Here is a 27,226-nt window from a genome sequence, read left to right as displayed (position 1 = left end):
GGCTCGATCATAAAGCAGCTAAGAGCTGAGAGTTATGGAGAGTGAAGGAAGGCCTACACTGCGGATTGTACCACGTGGCCTTCTTAGCAAAACTGGGCAACAAGCAGTCATCCATATTAAGCAACTTCCCCTCACAGACGTGGTACTTAACAAATAGGGGGAGAAGACGTACTTACCTGAGGTAAAATTATATAGCCAATGAAAATTAAAAAAAAAAACAATAGTCAAAACTAGTCCTAGTCTATAAATGATGTAAAATTAAGCTAGTCTAAAGAGTAAGAGATTCCTAGGCTGCTGCAATAGTGGCGGATAAGAGGAACTGAGGCAGTGGTGCCGCCCACCTGCTACATATACTCACAAGGGGAGAGTGGGTGGGGCCAATTGCCAAAGTTTTTCAAATCTATCTAGAAGATTCCGAAGCTGTCAACTCAGGTGCAGAAACTACTATATGTGTGATTCACAGGGATCACAATGGGAAACTTCCAGGTATTTGGGTGTGCTGCAGTGCTCCAGTGGGATTCCTTCCCAGGTAATCCTCAGAGCTCGGGATGCTTGTCTGTTCTTAAGGTGAAAAGCACATGTCTGTGTTTTAGATGGATTAGGAATCAGCTTTTTTCTCTGTAATAGGCAGTAAGAGCACCTAGAGATTCGGAGAGTTTCTGTTCAACCATCTCAAAGCTCCCTGCTTGAGCAGTAATGGCATGATCATCAGCATAGATGAAGCTCTCCGTCCCTTCTAGCAATGTTGAACATTGATGGAGCAAGCACGCTCCCCTGAGGCAGGCCAGAATGCTGGTAATGTTTGGGTATCAACCAGCACGTCAACGACTTAAATCAAGAAATAGTTTTCTAAGATCTACAGAGACACTTGCTGCAAGACCTCAGCAAGCGAGAGTCCAAAAGTGGCAGGCTCAAACCCAGAACCTCAATCAATGGCTGATACCAAATGAGAGACTCCCCCTTGGGCACACAGAAAACTGGGTGACTTGGAAGGCGCTGAACAGACTACGCTCTGGCACCACGAGATGCAGAGCCAACCTTAAGAAATGGGGCCACAACGTGGAATCCACGACATGCGAGTGTGGAGAAGAGCAAACCACTGACCACCTGCTGCAATGTAACCTGAGCCCTGCCATATGATGAATGGAGGACCTTCTTGCGGCAACACCATGCTGCCATGAGCCAAGCACGCCTGCTCTCCCCTCAGTCTCAGAAACAGTCATCCCCTTGGCTGAGAGGCTGGCCAATCACAGCAGAGGAGGGCTTTTGGTGGAAGGATTCACCATCTGTTTCCGAAAAGGAAGAGAAGGATAGGTGGAGAGATCTTCAGCCTTCTCAGCCAAAGGGGTTCCTAAGACCATCAGAAATATATGTTTTCTGATGGTCTTTGGCGACCCCTCAGAAGCCCCTTTGTGACCCCCAGGTTGAGAAACGCTACTCTGGATGGCCATCTGTCGGGAGGGCTTTGTGCTTGATGGTCCTGTGATCTCTTCCAACTCTGATTCTATTGACCTCAACAGATTCACAGGGTACATCTAACTGACAGCCAATCATTGGGGGCACATACAAATATTTGGTTTTTCCTTTCCCCACTGCAACTTTGAAAGGTTTATTCATACAAGACTGCTATACCAAAGACAAAATCATGTTAATATCCCGAGGGTGTTAACTGTGCAAACTCTATACTCCATGTTTTGATTGTGCAACCTATTTATATCTTCGAATATCACACAGTTGCTCCAGAAAGGAGAAATCCATACACTCAGATGTCTGGTCCCCACTCCATTACAATGAGGCAAACAGCACAAAAGGTTGAAAATTTTATTTATTTTTGATGTGACTTACAATAAAGACATATTCTAGATTAACAACTTTCAGTGAGGAACTCAATTTAATAAACAACACTGTGAGTGCATACAAAACAACAATAACCAAAATACTATGTAGTGAATTAAAAAAAGCAGCTGTGCAAACATCAGTCCCAAAAAAGATACTAAATACAAAGGTGATTTCTCAGTGATTGATCTATTCCTTCCTATATATATATATACATACATACCAGAACCCTGAAAGACAAAAGAGCAGAGAAAGGGAAGAGAATGAGGGTTACTCATACAATCGCATTGGATACATTATTTTTTGAACAACTATCCCAACAATGGATCAAAAGCTATTTTAGTTACTGATAATTATACAGAATTCTTTTAACTCCATAATTAGAAATTAAAGCAGGCTTTATACACTGTCTTTTCTATGTCAGGTTTAAGTAATGTACTGAATGCCACAGATTGCATGTAGCCCCCAGGATTCGCAAGTCTAGGTTCCTATTTTTAAAAATGGGTTCTCCAAATAGCAAACAGTACCTACAGAGGCCTCAAGTATACTGACCCACAATTTTTATTGTTATTTAACCTTGCTAGCATCTTTGCCATATACGTTCGTCAAACGGTAACACTGCCTTATTCAAAATACTGTAATAATGTTGAAACAAGACTACTGAGTTGTGAGTTTTACGGGCTGTATGGCCATATTTCAGAAGCATTCTCTCCTGACATTTCACCCACATCTATGGCAGGCATCCTCAAAGTTTGGGATGTATGTTGGAAACTAGGCAATTGAGCTCTCATTGCAACGGTAAGGTCGTTGACCATATTTTAGTTCTTGCGGACCACAGATGGCCCATGGACCACAGGTTGGGAACTACTGCTATATACACACAAATAAACAGATACTACATGATTTAAAAAACCAAAACAAACCCTAATACATCCTTCTGATTTTGTTCCTTGGGTTGGACAGGTTTACCAACATACTTACCCTGGAATGGTGCTTCCCCAGTTACCACTGTATGAAGTCAGCACCCAAATTTCTCTCTTCCTTCTTTGGCTCGTTTTTCGGATGCTTTATGGGCCACTTAATCTTTATCGTGGGCTCCATCTGTTCCTGGAGGCGATGGCGCTTCATGTGAGCGTTCCGGCTCTTTATCTTGTCAAAAACTCTAGATGCAGGCAGAAGGATAAAGGCCAAGATTTTTCAGCAGTCTTACAGTGCTAGGACATAATATATACCAGGCTGTGGCCCAATTAGTAGCCAGCAGCATTAAATCACTACTGACCGAGAGGTCATGAGTTCGAAGCCAGCCCAGGTCGGAGTGAGCTCTCGACCATGAATAGTCTAACTTGCTGTTGACCTATGCAGTTGTCATGTATCATATTCTGCAGTTGATGGTGGTTGGTGGTGGCAGGCCTAGCAGTTGGTGATGGAAGGGTTAATGTAAGTCTTAGTTCTAAAAGGTTGAGTAGTCTGTAAGTAAGAGTTCATGGGTGAAAGCAATTAAGGGTGGAGGTATACAAGAGATAGATTACAGCTGGGTGTTTCTGGATTTAAGGAGCTAGCCTTGGGACTGATCTTCAGGAGAAAAGTATTTGTTTTATCTTGGTGGTAGATGCTGCTGGTTTCCCCCCAGGTTTGTGGATTTTCGGTGTCCTGACCTGTCTCCTCAACCTTTGGAATCTGGAAACCTTGAACCTTTGGACTGGCTTTTGACTATGGTATAGACCAGGGGTCCCCAAACTAAGGCCCAAGGGCCGAATACGACCCTCCAAGGTCATTTACCCGGCCCTTGCTCAGGGTCAACCTAAGTCTTGAAAGCAAACAACAACAACAATCCTATCTCATCAGCCAAAAGCAGGCCCACACTTCCCACTGAAATACTAACAAGTTTATATTTGTTAGAATTGTTCTTCATTTTAATTATTGTATTGTTTTAAGTGTTTTTGCACTACAAATAAGATATGTGCAGTATGCATAGGAACTCATTCATGTTTTTTTCAAATTATAATCGGGCCCTCCAACAGTTTGAGGAACTGTGACCTGGCCCTCTGTTTGAAAAGTCTGAGGATCCCTGGTATAGACTCTTGATCCCTGGATTTTGTTTATTGAACTTTCGGTGTTTGACCACTGGACGGGACCTTTTGACTACGGAGTTATCTTGAACTTGCAACAGTGTTTGTTGTTTTTGTTTTATATTCTGTAGCTGAGTGCAGTCCTTGTTTTATATTTTGGACTAATAAAACAGCCAGAAAGTGCTATTTTAATTAAACTGCTGGATACAAACTGGGTATTTGTTTCGTTCATCTCTACCTGAATAAGGCAGAGCCCTGGCATCATGACAGCAGTCTGAAAGACACTTGCATCTGTCAAGTAGGAAATTTATGCCAGGGAAGCTAATTTAACTAATTTATGACACCATAAAAATGTTTACAATTTTGTCCTCCAGGGGCAAACCAAGAATGGGCAATGTGGAAGTCCCTGAACAGACTCAGAAATTGAATGAGCAGATCAAAAGAAAGCCTGGCAGAATGGCACGACCTAGAAGTATCCCACACCTTGTGTGACTGTGGAGCAGAAGAGACATCTCCGCATCTGTATGCTTGTCCACTGTGCCCTGCCTCATGCACAGAGGAAGAGTTGTTGGAGGCTACAGGGAATGCCATTGCTGTTGCCCGTTTTTGGTCAAAAGATATTTAACCACCCCGCTCCCTCTATTTTTATCAGTTTTATACTAATTTATGCAATGCTTTTGCGTCAAAAAATAAAATAAAACCATTTAAAAAACCTTCCAACAGCTTGTAGAAGAATGAGGCAGTACTCCATCAAGGACTCGGTGTCACAAGTGGACAGTGAAGCAACAGCGCCCCTTGTGGCCGGAATCAAGCATACCCTCATGAAGCCGGAAAGCTGGAATGTTAAATTGCCTCTGGGTCTGTCTATTTAGTAAAATCATATTTTTTAATTAATTTATTTATTTACAGTATTTATATTCTGCCCTTCTCACGCCGCAGGGGACTCAGGGCAGACTACAATGTACATATACATGGCAAACCTTCAATGCCATAGACACACAACATATACAGACAGACACTTAGGGGCTATTTAACATTCCAGCTTCTGGCCACCAGGGGAGCTGTCGCTTCACCGTCCGTTTGTGACCCTGATGAAGTACTTCCTCATTCTTTGCATGCTTGCTAGAAATTTTTATGGCGTCGTAAATTAGTTAAATTAGCCACATAAGTGGTACCTAAATTTCCTACTGTCTTTTGGGCTGCAAAGGTCAACAACAAGCTACACAAATTGGTCGGAAGCTCACTCCGACTCAGGCTGGCTTTGAAATCATGACTTTTCGGTCAGTAGTGACCTTAATGCAGCTGACTCCTAGCCAGCTGTGCCACAGTACTCTCTAGCCAGAGTAAAATAATATCCTCAGCATGACTTATGAATGTTTGCCATGTATATGTGCATTGTAATCCACCCTGAGTCACCTGCAGGGTGAGAAAAGCAGAATATAAATACTGTAAATAAATAAATATACAAAATCCCATCTTAGAGAGTCTTTCCTTTTCTCCTCAAGCTTTTTAAAAGAGAAGGTTTATTGACAGACAGAGCAGAAACAATATGTTGAACTATGACGGAGTTAATCAAACTGTCACAGTGAGCCACCCCAAGGAAAAAAGAAGACAGGCAAACTGATGCACAAAACTAGACTTGTCAAAAGACGCACAATAAATCAGCTGAACTACCTTGCGCACTCTTTGCATGGGAACACACCCTGACTGCCTGCGCTTCTGGACCTATCTAGAGTTTCCTTCTGGCTGCAGGTTGGGCTGACGGTGCTCTGCGCTGGCTTTTTGTAACTCCTTGCCTTTACTTTATTCTCCTGCTTAGGCAGCGGGCAGTGCCTTTTCTTTGGGCTGCACATAATCTGAAATTCATCAAAGTCATGAAATGCTTTTGTTTGTTTACGAACTCACTGAACTCATTCCAATTCTCCAACTAAATGTACTCCACCTGCGATGATGATCCAGGAACAATAGTTTCTCTGGGCAAGATGCAGAAAGAACCAAACAAATTAGGGCCCGTCCACACAACCCTAAATCCCAGAATATCAAGGCAGAAAATCCCACAATATCTGATTTGAACTGGGTTATCTGAGTCCACACTCAGATAATGTGGGATTTTCTGCCTTGATATCCTGGGATATAGGGCTATGTGGAAGGGCGCTTAGAAAGATTCACAACATCCATCACAATTTTACACGAAACAGCACTAAAAACCCTTAAAAACAATCATATATATATATATTGGGCAGTAGTTCTCAACCCTAAAACTGCAACCCCTTAATACAGCTTCTCAACCATAAAGTTATTTTCATTGCTACTTCATAACTGTGATTTTGCTACTGTTATGAATCGTAATGTAAATATCTGATATGCAGGATGTATTTTCATTCACTGGACCAAATTTGGCACAAATACTCAAAACGCCCAAATTTGAATACTAGTGGGGTTGGGGGTATTGATTCTGTCATTTGGGAGTTGTAGTTGCTGGGATTTATAGTTCACCTCCAATCAAAGAGCATTCTGAACTCCACCAAAGATGGAATCGAACCAAACTTGGCACACAGAACTCCCATGACGAAGAGAAAATACTGGAAGGGTCTGGTGGGCCTTGAGTTTTGGAGTTGTAGTTCACCCACATCCAGAGAGCACCATGAACTCAAATAACTATGGATTAGAACAATTTTGGTACAAATACTCAATATGCCCAAATGTGGTGGAGTTTGGGGAAAACAGACTTTGACATTTGGGAGTTATAATTTGTGGGATTTATAGTTGAACTACAATCAAAGAGCATTCTAAACTCAGCCCACAATGGATCTGCACCAAACTTGGCTCACTACTCAGTGGCATAATGGGTTAAACCCTTGTGCCGGCAGGACACAGGTTGGAGGTTCGAATCTGGGTAGAGTTTGGATGAGCTCCCTCTGTCAGCTCCAGCTCCCCATGCGGGGACAAGAGAGTAGCCTCCCACAAGGATGGTAAAACATCAAAACATCCGAGCGCCCCCTGGGCAACGTCCTTGCAGACGGCCAATTCTCTCACACCAGAAGCAACTAATAGTTTCTCAAGTTGCTCCTGACAGACACAAAAAATACATAAAACAACACATATTTGCATATAAACAACATACATTTACATAAAATTTTAACTATTACATCTGGCCCGGCAACTTGTAGTTTCTCAAGTCACTTTGACACACACAAAAAATGTGGCTAAGTATTCATTTCAAAGGACACAACCAACCAGTAAAAAAAAAATCCTTGCAAAGTTATGTGAAATAGAAGGAACATTGTATATGAAAGGGGAGAACTTATATCTATTCTTTAAGCACCGGCCAGACCCCCAGCCGTCTTTCTCTACCTTTTCTTCATCCTTTTCTACCTCATCCTGCTCTCTCTTCCTCTTTTCTGCCATGTATGCTCGGCCAGAGTTAAATTTTAATACTTTTTTCCAGTTATAGTAGTATTCAACACATTGGGAAACGGTCTTAGTTTGTATCTATCAAAGGAGAAAAGGGGAAAAATAAATATTCGAAGTGAGCATAGAAGGAACAACTAACTTAGTTTCCTATATACAGCAGACAAGTTGTGGAGATCCAGTCTAGTGCAGTGGATGAGTGTTGGATTATGGCTCTACAGACTTGGATTCAATCTCCAAATCTGCCATGAAAGCTCACTGGATGAGTACCCGTATATACTCAAGTATAAGCTGACCCAAATATAAGACGAGGCACCTAATTTTGCAACAAAAAATGGGGAAACGTATTGATTTGAGTATAAGCCGAAGGTGGGAAATGCAGCAGCTACAGGTACATTTCAAAATAAAAACAGATACCAATAAAATTACATTAATTGAGGCATCAGTCGGTTAAATGCTTTTGAATATTTAACATACATATCATATTGATAATAATATTGTAACATAATCTATATAAATAAAAATGTCAACAAGTGACCATCACTCATAAAAATACAGCAGAAGACACTTAAATAGCCAAAAAACAAAAAATACATTACAACACATGCGCAAAACCACATATATACCAATATATATACACACATATATATACACACACAAAACACATATACACAGACTGGGACACAGCAACACTAGCAGGGGACGGCTAGTACAATATAATAATGCAATATAATAATTGTATATTATAAATGACATGTAATATTACTAATAATATTGCAGTATAGTGGCATCGGATATTATATTAATATATAATACAAATATCATGCTATGCTAATAATATAATATTGTATATACCTATAATATTGATCTTAATATTATAATGTAATACAATATAATACTAATAATAATACAATATAATAATTGTATATTATATATTACATGTAAGTATTACTAATAATATTGCGTTATAGTGGTATAGTACAATATAATATACAATACTAATATTGTTCTATGTTAATAATATAATATATTGTATATATGGATAACTTGTAAGCTGCTCTGAGTCCCCTTCGGGGGTGAAAGCAGGTGAGGTATAAAAATAGCAAATAAATAAATAAATAAATATTTTGGAATATTTACATAAAACAGTAATTTAAGATAAGACTGTCTAACTGATTAAACCAATCTTCTAACCTTTTTCAATGTAAATGTGCTTACGTATCCAATAATAATGAGAGTAAAATAATAAATGGAATAAAAATAATATAGTAAAATAATGAAATTATAATAACAGTAATAATAGAGTAAAATAATAAATGCAATAATAATAATACAGTAACATAATAAATGTAATAATAATAATAATAGAGTAGAATAATAAATGTAATAAAATAATAATAGAGTAAAATAATGGAAATGTAATAACAGTAATAATAGAGTAAAATAGTAAATATAATAATAGAGTAAAATAATAAATATAATAATAAAATAATAATAACAGAGTAAAATAATAAACAAATTTGACTCGAGTATAAGCTGAGGGGGTCCTTTTCAGCCTAAAAAAGGGCTGAAAAGCTAGGCTTATACTCAAGTATATACGGTATTTTTAAAACACAACATGCAGAAAAGCGTTCAGATAAAACAAATAAAACCCTTTCAATTTGTGACAGGAAATAGTCTGGAAAATGGCTTGCTTCTCTCATTTGGTATCAGTATGGGACCTCACATGACTACTTTGTAATGAACTCGCCACTCGTATTTTACCTTCTTCTGTATGAGATTAAAATCCTTTCTGTGTGTGGCAAAAGCCTTCTTAAACAACTGCTTCTCCGCTGTAGTCCACAGTTGTGAACCTGGAGTATCAACAAGAGACAAATTATAAGCACAGACATTCTGCTTGATGGTTTATCATACTCATAACATTAAAATCTTTGCTGCCCTGTTTTTGTCTGTTGACTTCCTTTGGAATCATAGTAATAGGTCTATCAATACATTTGAGAACTAGAAGAAGTGTGTTGACTTCTAAGTTTAAGTGTGACTGAGGGCGACTAAAATGATCAAGGGTCTGGAGAACAAGCCCTATGAGGAGTGGCTTAAAGAGCTGAGCATGTTTAGCCTGAAGAAGAGAAGGCTGAGAGGAGACATGATAGCCATGTATAAATATGTGAGAGGAAGTCATAGGGATGCCGAAGGGTTTGGTGGGCATAGACCTTGAGTTTTGGAATTGTAGTTCACCTACATCCAGAGAGCACCATGGGCTCAAATAATGATGGATTAGACCAAATTTGACACAAATACTCAAAATACCAAATGTGGTGGAGTTTGGGGAAAAATAGACCTTGACATTTGGGAGTTGTAGTTGCTTGGATTTATAGTTCACCTACAATCAGAGCATTCTGAACTCCATCAATGATAGAATTGGGCAAATTTCCCACACAGAACCCCTATGCTTTGAAGTGAATTGCAGGCAAGAGAGATCTTCAGCCTTCTCAGCCAAGGGGGTTCTGATGTTTTCTGATGGTCTTTGGTGACCCCTCTGAAACCCCCTCGTGACCTCCCCAGGAGTCCCAACCCCCAGGTTGAGAAACACTGTTCTATGGGTTTTAGGAATGCTATGGCTAAGCCTTGATCAAATTTAGGCAAATCCTTTTTACCTGAGTAATGATAGTTGGCAAGAGGGTGAGAAGGTGGCTTCTGTGGTCCTTTGAGTAACAGCATCTTCAGTGCTTCCTGGGAATTGTTGGAAAGAAACTCAGAAACTTTCACCAAACAGTAATCTTTGTGACTACATCCCCCCCCCCCCCATGAACCGACGCGGGCTCTAAGATCTGCCAGGGAGGCCCTCCTCTCGGTCCCGACACTGTCACAACCGCAGTTGGTGGGGACGAGGAAGAGGGCCTTCTCAGTGGTGGCCCCCCGCCTCTGGAACACTCCCCAGGGAGATCAGGAAGGCCCCCACACTGTCCTACTTTCGTAGGGATTTGAAGACATGGCTCTTCAAGCCTCTGAGAATATTTGGGAGTTGTAGTTGCTGGGATTTATAGTTCACCTACAATCAGAGCATTCTGAACCCCACCAAAGATAGAATTGGGCCAAACCTCCCACACAGAACCCCCATGACCACCAGAGTGGGACACAGCAATGTGTGGCAGGGGATGGCTAGTTTTTCCTACTCAATGTGTGGTGTTTTAAAATCAGAGGGCTACTCCTGTTCTGAAGTGCAACACTTTACAACCCAATGACCTGACATTCTCAATGACACAGTGAATGTACATCATCTCACCAAAATGTTTCCTTGGGTTTCATGCAGACAATGGATAGCTAGCTCTGTGTTGGTCCCTCCTCCTGGCATTGCGCTGGAGCAGGCCAATTTCAATAGGTCTGCCACTGCAAAACATTGTTTCAATTATTACATTCTGAGTTTGAGGATTATGGGGGGAAATTTTGGTTTTGGAGGGGGGGAAATGACCACCCCACCTTTGTTCTGTGTTTCCGTGTTAGTTGTGATATCACCCCACGGTTTCCACATTAGTGAAGCAGGGTGCTCATAGTTTTCCATTGATGACCGATCCCGGAGCTCAGGGATTTCTGCCTGAAACCGACTTCCAATATTAATGTGGCTGGAATGACAGAAGAAGTCAAGGATAAACTCTGTGAACCAGGGGACAGGTTTAAAATTACGAGGGTTGAATGAAAAGTCATGCCTCCACCTTCGTTACTTGGGTTTGGATGGGAATATTTTAATAAATCAAATGGAGAATGTGCTCTTTAGCTATCACTATTCACTTTTCCACATAATCACCAGACAATTGGATACATTTCTGCCAACGATGAACAAGTTTCCTGAAGCTGTCACGGAAGAAGTCGACACTCTGTTTCCGCAACCAGTGTCTCACAGTTCTCTCAACGTCTTCATCAGAAGCATAATGATGTCCCCGCAGATATTCTTTCATTATCGGAAACAGATAGAAGTCAGACAGTGCTAAATCTGGACTGTATGGAGGATGTCGTACGGTGGTGAAATCCAGTCTCTGAAGTTTAAAGTCTGTGCACTTTCATTTCAGGCATCAGCATCCTGGGTACCCACCATGCACAGATCTTCTGATAGCCAAGCAAAGCAATAATGTAACCCACACGTTCTTCTGAAATGCCAATTATGCTTGAAATTTCTCTCTGAGTGATACGTCGATCGCCCTGAATCAATCTGTCAACCTTTTGCTTGTGAAACTCCGTGGTTGCTGTCACAGGACGTCCAACTCTTTGTTTGTCAAGCAAGTCAGATGTTCCCACCTCAACATCTTTAAAGTTACTCGCCCAACGACACACAGTACTCACATCAACACAATCACCATAAACAGCTTGCATTCTCTGATGAATCTCTGTGCCTGTGTCTAATGTAATTCTTATATTGTTATGTATTCATATCTTTTATGTAATTATGATGTTGTTTATTGTTTGCATTTTCGGTTGTGTTTTGATTTTCTTTATTGTAATTGTTGTTCGGGCCTGGCCCCATGTAAGCCACTCCGAGTCCCCATTGGGGAAATGGTGGCGGGGTATAAATAAAGTTTATTATTATTATTATTATTATTATTATTATTATTATTTATTTGGGGTGACACCTTCTGCTATCAAGAATTAAATGACTGCACATTGCTTAAGTCACATTGACCGACCATCTGTGTAGGGTTCCATACTTCAACAACACAACTGTTCAATGCTAAGGTTTTCTGCCAAAATGGAACTGTAGAGGAAAGTCTACTGAACAAGCCAGTACCTGCCGCATACCAGTACTGCCATCTGTTGAGGAGTTACGAAGGTGGAGGCATTACTTTTCATTCAACCCTCGTACATCAAACAAAGAACAAAATTTAAAAGCAAGGTCTCCAGGTGTTCCAAAATTTCGCATGATGCCTGAATTAAAACAACTGTTTACTTATTCTGGCCTTTTGGATGTAAGACATTTTAAATGATAGAATACCTACAAATGAGGGACAAAAGAGACAGTATCTTTCTTCAGTCTAGACATCCAGGACAGAGGTGAAAAAGTGATAAATGAGCAGAAATGTTATGACCAGCATTCCCTCCTGGGTGACTTCGAAGGCGCTGAACAGACTGCGCTCCGGCACTACAAGATGCAGAGCCAACCTTAAGAAATGCCGTCACAAAGTGGAGTCCATAACATGCAAGTGTGGAGAAAAGCAAAGCACAGACTACCTATTACAATGCAGCGTGAAAATGGAAGACCTTCTCTCAGTGACACCAGAGGCAATTCAAGTGGACAGCTTCTGGTCAAAGGACAGTTAGTATAATGCCAACTTTTTAACTTTGTTTGTGTTTTAAATACATTTTAACTGTACTCTCAATTCGCTTCTGACACGATAAATAAATCAGTATTCTCATCCCCTTACTTACGGTTTTACGGCGATTTTGGTGGGGTCGTTCACATAGGCAAACAAAATGCCATCTCTTCCATCTAGATTCGAAAACAAAAGAGAGAAATGCAATGAAGACATCCTCCTTCGTCCATTCTTCCTCCTGACCGTCTGCACGCAAAAGGTCAGCACTATGGGAGCATTTTGGCTTCCACTATCTTTTCAATACTATTAATAAGTATGACAGCTACAGTATATTGTACTCAATATAGCTGTAATAAATAATAATAATTAATAATAATAATAATAATAATAATAATAAATCAAGAACCAACATTGAGGGAAGTCAATAGTAGTAAACTGCTTAAAGTGCAAAAGACAAAGAGGGAATACTGTAAAAACACAATCCAGAGCAGAAGAGAAAACTGGCAAAAGAAGGCTCTCTCTCCATGGACAGTTCCTGGGGAAAAATTAGAGCCAAATTGACAAAGAAAAAACATGGCTGTGGCTCACAAAGGAGACAAAGGAGGGGCTGATTCTGGCAGCCAAAGAACAAGCCATTAGAACAAATGCCATCAAAGCCAGAATTGAAAAGTCGATGACAGATCCCAAATATAGATTCTGCAAGGAAGCAGATGAAACAATAGATCATATCCTCAGCTGCTGCAAGAAGATCGTGCGCACAGACTACAAGCAGAGGCACAACACCATTGCTCAGATGATTCATTGGAACTTATGCCACAAATACCACCTGAAAAAGTTACAGAGAATGAACACATCAAACTATTCTGGGACTTCCGGATTCAGACAGACAGAGTTTTGGAGCACAAGACTCCTGACCTCATGATCGTGTAACGAAGTATGGATTCCCTCTAGACCATGGCCATATAGCCCGAAAAAACCTACAACAACCCAAAGTATGGATTGTCGATGTTGCAATTCCAGGTGACAGCAGGATTGAAGAAAAACAACTGGAAAAGCTGACACGATATGAGGATTTAAAGATCAAACTGCAAAGACTCTGGCACAAGCCAGTCAAGGTGGTCCCAGTGGTGATCCGCCCACTGGGTGCAGTGCCTAAAGACCTTGGCCTGCACTTAAACACAATCGGCGTTGACAAAATTACCATCTGCCAGCTGCAGAAGGCCACCCTGCTGGCATCTGCACGCATTATTCGCCGATACATCACAAAGTCCTAGACACTTGGGAAGTGTCTGACGTGTGATCCAATATAACAGCCAGCAGAAAGTCTGCTGTGGACTCATCTTGTTGTGCTTCTAATAATAATAATAATAATAATAATAATAATAATAATAATAATAATAATTTATTTCTATCCCACCACTATCTCCCAGGGGGACTCGGGACGGCTCACAGGTCACTGAAGGTGGTGAATGCAAAATACAACAAGTACAAAACAAAATATAGACAATAAACAGTCAACACAACATCACAAATATGCAGAACCCCCCGGGAAGTAAAGGTAAAGGTTTTCCTCTGATATTAAGCCTAATCATGTACGACTCTGGGGGTTGGTGCTCATCTCCATATCTAAGCTGAAGAGCCGGCTTTGACCGTAGACACTTCCAAGTTAATGTGGCCAGCATGACTGCATGGAGCACCATTACCTTCCCAATGGAACGGTACCTATTGCTCTACTCACATTTGTATGTTTTCAAAATGCTAGGTTGGAAGAAACTGGCTGGTTTAGATGGAAGTCACCAGGACCTTTTTTTTCTTTATTTTTTTACTCTTTTTTAAAATATTTTTCTCTTCTATTACTTCCTACTTTCTCCTCATATTATTGTTCCACCACTTTAAATGTAAAAACAAAATACTATTCTTTTTCCTCCCTTTTCCCTTACCCTTAATAAAAATATATATAACAAAAAAGCCATAGAATGGTGAAACTGGAAATATCTCTGTCTTCACAAATCCTAGAAGAGGCACTGCAAGTCAGAATAGACCATTAAACCAAATGGATTCATAACCTAGCTCAAAACAAAGACGGTTTCGCATAAGGTGGTTATTTTACTTACCAAAAGCTGGACAGTACAACTTGGGCGGGGCAGTGTTTGCCGAGGCAGACCAAAGAGTGTTGAAATACAGCCCTGAACCCTCTCGGATTGGGCTGAGCATTGGTGGAGGTGTATACGGTGAGCACTGGATTAAGCCCTGCAGAAAGTAATCCATGAGGAAGACAGGGGAGCGAAGATTACTCTGGTAGAATCCGCTAGGGCCAGGCTGATTGTCATTGCAGACTGGAGGTGGTGGTGGAGGCGGTGGCGGCGGTGGTGGTGGAGGGATGAAAAGTGACTTTGGACAGGTCCGTCTCTTCTTCTTCTTTGGAGGCATGCCTTCCTGGAGATCCCTCTCATCCTGGCTTTCCTTCTCGCCAACCTGAGAAGACAGACACAGCTTGTGGGGCCTTAAAACTTCTAAGCTGGGAAAATGAAAATCAGTGTGGCCTGCCTGGTGTGTCCAATCCTCAAGGATGGTTCTCACCTGAGAGTCTACCAAGTATGACAGAGCTGGGACACTACTTCAACACCTTCCACAGTGCAGAGATCTTGCAACTACAGCAGGGGACCTCAAACTAAGGCCCGAGGGCCGGATATGGCCCTCCAAGGTCATTTACCCAGCCCTCGCTCAGGGTCAACCTAAGCCTGAAACAACTTGAAAGCACACAACAACAACAAGAATCTTATCTCATCACCCAAAAGCAGATCCACATTTCCCACTGAAACACTAATCTATATGAATAAAAATGTAATGTTCGTTTGTGGGATTAACATAACTCAAAAACCACTAGACGAATTGACACTAAATGTGGACACAAGACACCTAACAACCCAATGTATGTCCTTCACTCAAAAACATTGATTTTGTTATTTAGAAGTTGTAGTTGCTGGGATTTATAGTTCACATACAATCAAAGAGCATTCTGAACACCACCAATGATGGAATTGAACCAACTTGGCACACAGTTCTCCCATGAACAACAGAAAATACTGGAAGGGTTTGGTGGGCAGTGTCCTTTGGTTTTGGAGTTTTAGTTCCTGCAAGGCCCTTGCGGAACAGATCCCATCTTCAGAAGTTTCTCCTAATGTTGATGTGAAACTCCATTCCTTGAAATGTCCACCTATTGTTCTACAACTACTGTTCGCCTGCTCCATCTTTCTATTTGATGGCCCTTCAGGTTTTTGAAAAGTAGATATTACATATCCCTCTCTCTTCTTCAGACTAAACATACCCAAGTTCTTTCAGCTGTACCTCAGAGGACTTGGGTTTTCTCCCTCCCTACGACCCATCAGGCTGACAGGATTATGACATCACTGCCCTGCAGTTCAGCATTATCTGGAGGGCTGTATGGCTTTCACTCTGATTTACAATAAAGTCATGGCTTTAGAGCAATGTTTCTCAACTTGGGGGTCGGGACCCCTGGGGCGGTTGTGAGGGGGTGTCAGAGGGGTTGCCAAAGACCATCAGAAATTTCTGTTGGTCATAGGGGTTCTGTGTGGGAAGTTTGGCCCAATTCTATCATTGGTGGGGTTCAGAGTGCTCTTTGATTGTAGGTGAACTATAAATCCCAGCAACTACAACTCCCAAATGTCAAGGTCTATTTTCCCCAAACTCCACAAGTGTTCACATTTGGGAATATTGAGGATTTGTGCCAAGTTTGGTCCAGATCCATCATTATGTGAGTCCACAGTGCTCTCTGGATATAGGTGAACTACAACTCCAAAACTCAAGGTCAATGCCCACCAAACCCTTCCAGCATTTTCTGTTGGTCATGGGAGTTCTGTGTGCCAAGTTTGGTTCAATTCCATCTTTGGTGGAGTTCAGAATGCTCTTGGTTTATAGGTGAACTATAAATCCCAGCAACTACAAGTCCCAAATGACAAAATCACCCCCCCCCCCCACAACCCTTCGGGCTGATATGGGCGGATAGAAATAATGTAAATAAATAAATAAATAAATAGTGCTCTCTGGATGTAGGTGAACTACAACTCCAAAACTCAAGGTCAAACCCTTTCAGTTTTTTTTCTTCTTTTGGTCGTGGGAGTTCTGTGTGCTAAGTTTGGTTCAATTCCATCTTTGGTGGAGTTCAGAATGCTCTTTGATTGTAGGTGAACGATGATTCCCAGCAGCAACAACTCCCAAATGTCAAGGTCTATTTTCCTGAAATTCCATTAGGGTTCAAATTTAGTCATATGGAGCATTCATGCCAAGTTTGGTCCAGATCCGTCATTGTGCTCTCTGGATGTAAGTGAACTACAACTCTAAAACTCAAGGTCAATGCCCACCAAACCCTTCCAGTATTTCTTGTTGGTGATGGGAGTTCTGTGTACCAAGTTTGATTCAATTCCATCGTTGGTGGAGCAGAATGAGCTTGGATTATAGGTGAACTATACATCCCAACAACTCAACTCCCAAATGACAAAATCAATTCCTCCCCCCACAATCCCACTATTTTTCAAATTTGGGCGTATCGGGTATTTGTGCCAAATTTGGTCCAGTGAACGAAAATACATCCTGCATATCAGATATTTACATTATGATTCATAACAGTAGCAAAATTAGTTATGAAGTAACAACAAAAATAATGTTATGGTTGGGGGTCACCACAACATAAGGAACTGTATTAAGGGGTCGCGATATTGGGAAGGTTGAGAAACACTGTTTTAAAGGTTTTACAATCACTATATACATGTGAAACAAACAAGGACAATAAAGGCACTTGTACAACTTGCACAGATTCACACTATACAGCTAAATATGAACTCCCAATATTCAGAGCATTTAATATATCTTCCTATACATCTGGAGTATAATAATAACAGAAATTGCCACCCACTTTGCCCTCTTGCTGCTGATTGGCTGTTGTGACAGGAACGGAGACTGGAAGGACAAAAGGTGTGATCCCTACATCCTCTGAAGGCCTCTTGATTTCTGGAGGAGTGTCTCCATCCCTTGCTACCTCCAAGGACAGTTTTTGAGCTTGAGTATTTTCTGCCTCTGATGCCTTAAAGGAGGAAAAAATATGCATAGCTGTAAAATTGTGCATTCTGACAATTATACTATACTGACACTAATTATTTTATCCTATCTAATGTTGAACTCTGCCTCTTCCAAAGTGCTTGGGACAAATAATACCAATTTATGATTTTTTTCAAAAATAGTATCGAATGAAAAAGTGTGCCTCTCCACCACAAACCAAAACATGAAACCTAGACACAGGACAGGTATAATAAGTACCTAATTAATTATAATTAATTATAATAAGTATAATACAGAGTAGGGACAGGAACCTCAAGAATTATGTGGGGTAGGGTTTTTAAATATTTTTTATTTATTACGTATTTAATTACGTATTTACAGTATCTTAAATTAATTATAATAAGTATAATACAGAGTAGGGACAGGAACCTATTACGTATTTACGTATTTAATTATGTATTTACAGTACCTTAAATGAAAAGATAATGCAAAAACTGGGAAAATGTATTGACTCAAGTATAAGTTGAGTTTGGGAAATGCAGCAGCTACTGATAAATTTCAGAATAAAAATAGATACCAATAAAATTACATTAATTGAGGCAACCATAGGTTAAAAGTTTTTGAAAATTTACATAAAACTGTAATTTAAAATAAGACTGTCCAATTCTGATTAACCATTATTCTAACTTTCTTCAATGTAAATGTGTTTATGTATCCTACCAATAATAATAAAGGGAGCAAAATAATAAATGTAATAATAACAATAGAGTGAAATAATAAATGTAATAATAATAGAGCAAAATAGTAAATGTAATAATAGACTGAAATAAGAAATGTAATAATAATAATAATAATAATAGAGTAAAATAATAAATGTAATAATAACAACAAATAGAAGAAAATAAATGTAATAATAACAATAAATAGTAAAATAATAATGGTAAGAAAAATAATAAATAAATTATTATAAGTGTAATAATAATAAATAGAGTAAAATAATACATCCAATAATAGAGTAAAATAATAAATGTAATAATAAAAATAGAGTACATTAATAAATGTAATAATAACAATAAAAGAGTAAAATAATAAGTGTAATAACAACAAATAGAATAAAATAAATGTAATAATAGAGTGAAATAATACATCCAATAATAGAGTAAAATAATAAATGTAATAACACGAGTAAAATAATAAATGTAATAATATTAAAGAGTAAAATAAGAAATGTAATAGTAACAATAATAAAGAGTAAAATAATAAATGCAATAATAGAGTAAAAAACAATGTAATAATAACAATAGAGTAAAATAATAAATGTAATAATAATAAAGTAAAATAATAGATGTAATAACAACAATAATAAATAGAGTAAAATAATAAATGTAATAATAACAAATAGAATAAAATAAATGTAATAAGAACAATAATAAATAGTAAAATAATAACTGTAAGAATAATAAAGTAAAAATAAGTGTAATAATAATAAATAGAGTAAAAAATGTAATAATAATAGAGTAAAAGAATAAATACAACAATAATAACAGAGTAAAATAATAAATAACTTTGATTCAAGTATAAGCCGAGAGGGGCTTTTTCAGCCTAAAAAAAGGGCTGAAAAACTCAGCTTATACTCAAGTATATACAGTTAGAGTGAATTAAGTGTAGTTAGGTGTACAATCTGTGTGAACTGGAGGAAAGCACACATGGCAGTTGTCTTTATCATAGGTAAGAGAAAGCCAGGGCACAATCTGCGCTGTTTCTTTATAAGGAGGGCTAAACCAACTTATTATTTGACATCAATCCAGCTTCAATTTATGGTGACCCTAAGGATGCCAAAAAAACCTAAATAGGTTCATAAGTGAGAAATAAGACCTCTGTATGGTAGTGCAATGGGTTAAACCCTTGTGCTGGCAGGATTGAAGATCAACAGGTCAGAGGTTTGAATCCGGAGAGAGCGCGGATGAGCTCCCTCTGTCAGCTCCAGCTCCCCATGCGGGGACATGAGAGAAGCCTCCCCCAAGGATGGTAAAATATCAAAACATCCAGCTAAATAGGTTCATAAGTGAGAAATAGGACCTCTGTATGGTGGTGCAATGGGTTAAACCCTTGTGCCGGCAGGATTGAAGGTCGACAGGTCTGAGGTATGAATCTGGGGAGAGCACGGATGAGCTCCCTCAGCTCTAATTCCCCATGCGGAGACATGAGAGAAGCCTCCCATAAGGTCGGTACAACATCAAAACATCAGGGCGTCCTCTGGGCAACGTCTTGCAGACGACCAATTCTCTCACACCAGAAGTGACTTGCAGTTTCTCACCAATCATTATCACCTTTTCCAGGAAATCATCTCATCTCATGATATAGCCAAAGTACAACAGCCTCAATTTGGTCATCCTGGGAATGTGCCTTGCAGCAGATGCAAACCAGGTTTCCCTTATCAAGACCAACTGGACATGGCACTCCGTTGTATTATGCAATCACATTCCCTTGTTGTACAAACTATACATTAATAAACATTGAAATAATATATGTTCATTTACCAGAGTCTGATTTCTATTTTACCTGCTGTTTTCGCTTCCCTGATGGAGACTGCCATTGGTCACTATAGAAACACATATGACTGCTCAGGCCTCTCTCTGTATAAAAAAGCTGGTTGCAGGTCTTGCAAACAAAGCTGTTTCCGTGCTCACTCCTGTCTGCAGTCTTACTACTGATGGCAAAAGTTGAACATTATATTATGAATATCTGAATTTCTGTTTTGTACTATACACTCAGCCTTATTCTATGCGCATTTATATTTTCAGCTGGAGGGTGCATTTCTGTATCTCTCTGGAAATGAATTTCTGCAGTTCATTTACCTGCAAACTGTTTTAACTACAGAAGAAAAGCCCAAAGGGAAGCCTCATAGAAGAGGCCATGGCTGGAAGCCAAAGTGTGACTCGGGGGCACCCGTCAGCCTAATTGAACACTTGTACTTACATTATTCGAACAGCTTCAGCCGAGTACCATATCACAAACCACTTTTGACACTCTCTAAATATGTTGCTTTGCCTTCTTTCCCTGACAGCGCTAAAGCTCTCTCTGTATATGTATTATTAAAGGCGGAGGGATAGTTCTCCAACTCAGCTTTTGTTAGTATTTGCAAACACAACCTCATATGAGTTGACAAAGGCTTTCCATGGCTGGAATCACTGGGTTGTAGGTTTTTCGGGCTATATGACCATGTTCTAGAAGCATTCCCTCCTGACATTTTGCCTGCTTCTATGGCAAGCATCCTCAGGGTTTGAGGGGTCTGTTGGAAACTAGGCAAGTGAAGTTTATGTATCGGTGGAATCATATCCAGGGTGGGAGAAAGAACTCTTGTCTGTTGGAGGCAGGTATAAATGTTGCAATTGGCCACCTTGATTAGCCTTGCAGCTTCAAAGTCTGGCTGCTTGCTGCTTGGGGGGGGGTGGGTCCTTTGTTAGCTAGCTCAGAGGCGACTCAGAGCGGTTCACAAATTGGCAACAATTCAATGCCTCAGCAATTATAACAAGTAAAAACAATCAAGAAATTCTGTTAAAAACAATAGCATATGATATAAAAATATATAAAAACCGTACACAGCCTTAAAACATTATCGTGAGCATCTCCATGTCAAATCGTTATTCCATTGCGTCATCAAGTAGTTCCATAATTCCGTTTAGCTATGCCGTATTTGGGAAGGCCTGCTCAAAAAGCCAGGTTTTCACCTTTATTCGAAAAGTAAGGAGGGAGGGAGCCAATCTTATATCTCTAGGCAAGGGTGTACCACAGTCGAGGGGCCACCGAGGAGAAGGCCCTGTCTCTCGACCCCGCCAGACACATCTGCGAAGAAGGCGGGAGCGAGAGCAGGGCTTCCCCAGAAGATCTTAATGTCCTTATTTCACCTAAATGCTCCAGAGTATTACATACAAGTGGCACTTACCATTAAAATAAAAAAAACTAACTCGGGAATTTGAGATATCTATAATGTCTGGAGGACTAAAAGGTGCAATTTGGAGGGACAAACAGCTGCCTTGTTACAATCTTTCAGTTTTATCAAGGAAATGCTAGGGATTGTCAGGGTTTGGAGGGCGAGGGGAAGTGTGTTAAAAATTATCATTTTGATCCCAAATCTAAACACAACAATCTCCATATTTTGTGCCAAATAGCACAGCAATATAAACAAGGCAATGCCTTTTACTGCACCAATTATTCCAGTGACGAGCATCGATCCTAGCAAACGCCTAACCAAATGAAGAAACATAAACTCGAAATGTATACAACTCTTGACTCTCGTTGCCACTACGTAAATGGATTCCTAGCAAATAAAAATGCATGCTCCATCTATTTTAAGTACTGTTAAAAAAACAACAATTCCTTACTCACTTACCATCCAGGGGAAATGTGTTCTTCCCTTACTGAATTAGTAAAACTGTAGATATTTCCACCCTGTGTTGGAAGGGAAAAAAGGTACATGCACTTAATTTTTCACAAAATAAAACTTTTATTCTTCTCCAAAATAAGCTCTGAATTCTTCGGAAGCCCACAAAAACCTCGACAAATGGCATGAGCCTTTCATACTTTTCCAGACAGGTGATTTCTATAGCTGATGAATTACTGAGTATAAACTGACCAGAATATAAGCCGAGACACTTAATTTTACCTCAAAAAACTGGGAAAACGTATTGACTCGAGTATAAGCCGAGGGTGGGAAATGCAGCAGCTACTGGTGAATTTCAAAATAAAAATAGATACCAATAAAATTACATTAATTGTGGCATCGGTAGGTTCAATGTTTCTGAATATTTACATAAAACTGTAATTTTAGATAGGACCGTCCACTCTGATTAAACCATTACTCTAACCTTCTTCAATGTAAATGTGCTTTGATATCCTTTCAATAGAGTAAAATAATAAATGCAATAAAAATAATAGAGTGGCATACTGTAAATGTAATAATAATAATAATAGAGTAATATAACAACAATAGGGAAAAATAATAATTCTCATAATAATAGAGTAAAATAATAAATGTAATAAAATAATTAAATAGAGTAAGATAATGTAAATGTAATAATAATAATAATAATAATAATAATAGAGTAATATAATAATTGTAATAACAACAATAGAGGAAAATAATAAATCTCATAATAATAGAGTAAAATAATAAATGTAATAAAATAATAATAGAGTAAAATAATGTAAATGTAATAATAATAATATCAATAATAATAGAGTACTATAATAAATGTAATAACAATAGGGAAAAATAATAAATTTCATAATAATAGAGTAAAATAATAAATGAAATAAAATAATAATAGAGCAAATAATGTAAATGTAATAATAATAATAATAATAATAATAGAGTAGTATAATAAATGTAATAACAATAGGGAAAAATAATAAATCTCATAAAAATAGAGTAAAATAATAAATGTAATAAAATAATAATAGAATAAAATAATGTAAATTTAATAATAATAATAATAATATAGTCGGGTTTTTTTGTAGTGTCAGGAGTGACTTGAGAAACTGCAAGTCGCTTCTGGTGTGAGAGAATTGGCCGTCTGCAAGGACGTTGCCCAGGGGACGCCTGGATGATTTTGATGTTTTTATCATCCTTGTGGGAGGCTTCTCTCATTTCCCCACATGAGGAGCTGGAGCTGATAGAGGGAGCTCATCCGCCTCTCCCCGGATTCGAACCTGTGACCTGTCGGTCTTCAGTCCTGCCGGCACAAGGGTTCAACCCACTGCACCACCGGGGGCTCCTAATAATATAGTAATATAATAAATGTAATACATTATTATTATTATTTACATTATTATTATTATTTACATTATTTTACTCTATTATTAAGGGATTTATTATTTTTCCCCATTGTTATTACATTTAATAATATAGTAATATAATAAATGTAATAACAATAGGGAAAAATAATAAATCCCTTAATAATAGAGTAAAATAATAAATGTAATAAAATAATAATAGAGTAAAATAATGTAAATCTATATAAATAAAAATATATTGGACATCCTTCCAATAATAATAGAGTAAAATAATAAATGCAATAAAAATAAAAATAATTATTTGTATGTACCTGAATTCTGTTGAAAATGGGCAGCTTTGACTTCTCTCTGGCCAAACCATCGAATGAGGTGCTGGGCATGGAAAAAGACGCCATGGCCACTTCACTAGGAGACACGATGGAAGACAGATCAAGCTTTGGCTTCTCTTTCCGACGGGGTCGGCCCCCTCGAGAAGGCCCTTTGCCACCTGATTGTTTGGAGCCAGCCTTGCTCTTCTCTTTCTTCTTTGCTCCGGGAGAGCTATTCTCTAGGTGGCTCAGCTTCCCATAAGTGTGGTTTCCTGGGGCGGTTTCATACATGACCGATTGGCCGGAGCTGGAGAAATCTTTGAATCCCAAGCATCCTGTTTTCAAGGTTCTGGCTTGCGTTACATGAGGAATAGCATCTGAACTCAGAGAAGGTACAGGGAATGACTGAAAGGGCTGCAGAAGAGTTGCAGACCGAGGCCCTTCTTTTCCATTTTCAGAGGAGAGGTCCTTCTGAAATGGCCCTGGGGCCTTCTTCACACATAAAGGAGACATCTCCCTTTTTGTCGGTTCTGGAATCGGGTTAAGCATACCAGCCTGCTGCTGAAACATGCTTTGCAGCGGTTTCGCCGCAACCGGCTCCGGCTCCCCAGCTATTAGTTGCGAGGAAGCGGAAATCTGGGCGTGAGACACAATGTGCTGAGATTTGGTGATCCTCTGGAAGAGGTGGCTCTGGACTTGTATCTGGTCCTGGTTCGCAGAAGATCCTTGGGATTTGACAAATAGCTGCCTAAAGACTGGTCCTGTTTCGCTCTTCTGCAGGATGTTGCGCTGCAGAGCATCGGGAAGCCTTGTTACCGGCGTGAAAGTCTCTTCAAAGCCACTGAATTTGGGCTCTCTGGGTACTTCCTCTTGCGTATTTAAGAGGGGCGTGAACGACAAAACACCAGAATGATCAACGTTATGAGACGAAGAATCCAAAGCAGGGGAAGGACCCCCAACTCCTTGTAAAACATCTTGACTTGAAGTGGGTGACACCTGGGTGACATAGACACCACTTCCTTTGCTTTTGGTGGACGCTGGCGGCACACTTCTAACCAACTGGAAGCTGCCACTTGGCTGGAGAGGAGTAGCAGGGATCTTTTGGCCTCGGAGTAACGAGAAACCAGGGATGCCACTGTTTGACCAATACTCCGCAGGAGTGGTTTCTAAAGGTAAGTGAGGTTCTGGAGGTGTTTGTCCATCTTGTACATTTGTTATGTTCTCGGTCGGTCCAAGTACGGATAAACTTGCAGGATTTATGATGGTGTATACACTGGAAGAAGCTGTATTCTTTTGAGAAGAATAAAGCTCCTTCATGTCTTTATCTCCAACGGTTTCAGAACTTGTGGGGACACAAGAAATCTGGCCACAAAGAGAGGTGCAAGGTTGCAAGGAACTTCTGGGACTTGGTTCGTTCTGTCCCACCGAGGGTGAAGCTGCAGGTGGAAACTTCTGGCCCACAAAGTTACTGACAATACACTTGAGGAGGTCTCTGTTGGCCAAGAGGAACTCATTCGGGGCTTGAGGTTCGGGGTGGACAACAGACTGCTTCTCTGCACTTCTCATGCCGCTGGGCCCCACCTGGGCACGTGGTTCACGTGGAGAAGGGGAGCCTTCGATAATCTCATCATCCTTTAACAACTTCAAACCATGGTGCATTTCATAATGCCGACGGAGAGACCGGTGGTCGGAGTAACTCTTATTGCAACCTTGTTCTGTGCAAACAAATGGCTTTGTTTTTTGGTGCGTTAGCATGTGACCACTCCTAAAGATTTGGATAAAAGTAAAAATAAAAATAGAGTAAAATAATAAATGTAATAATAATAATAAAAATAGAGTAAAATTATAACTATAATAATAAAAATAAAAGCAAAATAATAAATGTTATAACAATAATAAATTGAGTAAAACAATAAATGTAATAATAACAGTAGAGTATAATAAATGTAATAATAACCATAATAAATAGAGAAAAATAATAAATGTGATAATAGGAGAGTAAAATAATAAATGTATTTATGTATTGTATTGTTGTATTGTGTTTTGAGGCCTTGGCCTGTGTAAGCCGCATCGAGTCCTTCGGGAGATGCTAGTGGGGTACAAATAAAGTTATAATAATAATAATAATAATAATAATAATAATAATATGTTATAACAATAATAAATTGAGTAAAACAATAAATGTAATAATAACAATAATAAATAGAGAAAAATAATAAATGTAATAATAGGAGAGTAAAATAATAAATGTTATAACAATAGGGTAAAACGATAAATGTAATAATAATTGTTGTTGTTCATTCGTTCAGTCGTTTCTGACTCGTGACTTCATGTAATAATAATAAATAAAAGTAAAATAATAAATAAGTAAAATAATAAATAAGTAAAATAAATAAGTAAAAAAGTAAAATAATAACAATAAATAGAGTAAAATACATTATGTCAATTTGCTTTATTTATTTTATTTTGCTACCATATGTATTTTATTCTGATGCAATTTTTGTTGTCTGCATTTTGTATTTTATTGTTATCTGTATTGTATCTTTGGGCTTGGCCTCGTGTTAGCCGCCCCGAGTCCCCTTCAGGGAGATGGTGGCAGGGTATAAATAAAGATTATTATTATTATTATTATTATTATTATTATTACTATTATTATTAAAATAATAACTGTAGTAATATAGGAGCAAAATAATAAATGTAATAACAATAATAAATTGAGAAAAACAATAAATATAATAATAACAGTAGAGTAAAATAAATGTAATAATAACAATAATAAATAGAGAAAAATAATAAATGTAATAAAATAGTAATAAATAAAGTAAAATAATAAATGTAATAAAATAATAGTAATAACAGAGTAAAATAATAAATAAACCTGACTCGAATATAAGTCGAGGGGGGCCTTTTCAGCCTAATAAAAGGCTGAAAAACTCAGTTTATACTCAAATATATACGGTATCTGCTTTCCCATTACAATAACAAGATAATATAACTATTGGAAAGCTACAAACGGTAGCAGAACGTCAGATATTTTTTTCCAAAAAAAAAAGGCTGAATAACTCCCCATAATACTTCCATTTCATTTTAGTTGAAGAAAATTTTTGTATAAAATCGTTACATCAATATCCCTTCTGATAAATATGGATAAAAACACAAAAGACCAAGAAAGATCAGATTGAAGTCAACACATTTTTTCTTTTTCCCCCTGTTTTTGGACACTTTTTATTTTTTAAATCTTTTTTTTTTACCTTTTTATTCTTTCTTCTCCTTCCCCTTGTTTTTCTTTTTTTCCTACTACTTTCCTATCCATAAAATGTTCTCCCACTTTCGATGTAATCACTATATATATATTTTGTTATTTCTCCTTCTTTCTATTTTTTATGTATATTCTGAAAACCTCACTAATAATAATAATAATACTTTATTT

General features: G+C 38.6%; 1 protein-coding gene across 1 annotated transcript in view; it reads right to left on the bottom strand.

Moving 5' to 3' along the window:
• Nucleotides 1-1,774: 1,774 nt before the first annotated feature.
• Nucleotides 1,775-27,226, bottom strand: part of LOC137094945 (zinc finger protein 541-like) — a 36,049-nt gene continuing 10,597 nt past the window's right edge. The window contains exons 5-18 of the mRNA XM_067460955.1: nt 23,800-25,561; nt 22,086-22,144; nt 20,255-20,402; nt 17,550-17,717; nt 14,731-15,091; nt 12,732-12,792; nt 10,794-10,936; nt 10,600-10,703; nt 9,971-10,046; nt 9,081-9,169; nt 7,260-7,397; nt 5,580-5,761; nt 2,818-2,998; nt 1,775-2,066 (exon numbers count right to left, since the gene is read on the bottom strand). Of these exons, the coding sequence (XP_067317056.1) occupies nt 2,839-2,998; nt 5,580-5,761; nt 7,260-7,397; nt 9,081-9,169; nt 9,971-10,046; nt 10,600-10,703; nt 10,794-10,936; nt 12,732-12,792; nt 14,731-15,091; nt 17,550-17,717; nt 20,255-20,402; nt 22,086-22,144; nt 23,800-25,561 (3,451 nt within the window). The 3' untranslated portion in view covers nt 1,775-2,066; nt 2,818-2,838. The remainder of the gene's footprint in view (nt 2,067-2,817; nt 2,999-5,579; nt 5,762-7,259; nt 7,398-9,080; nt 9,170-9,970; nt 10,047-10,599; nt 10,704-10,793; nt 10,937-12,731; nt 12,793-14,730; nt 15,092-17,549; nt 17,718-20,254; nt 20,403-22,085; nt 22,145-23,799; nt 25,562-27,226) is intronic.

This window comes from Anolis sagrei, chromosome X (assembly GCF_037176765.1).
Source record: "Anolis sagrei isolate rAnoSag1 chromosome X, rAnoSag1.mat, whole genome shotgun sequence".
NCBI lineage: Eukaryota > Metazoa > Chordata > Lepidosauria > Squamata > Dactyloidae > Anolis > Anolis sagrei.
The sequence above is the reverse complement of the archived record's forward strand: the minus strand, read 5'-3'. Positions and strand labels throughout refer to the sequence as shown.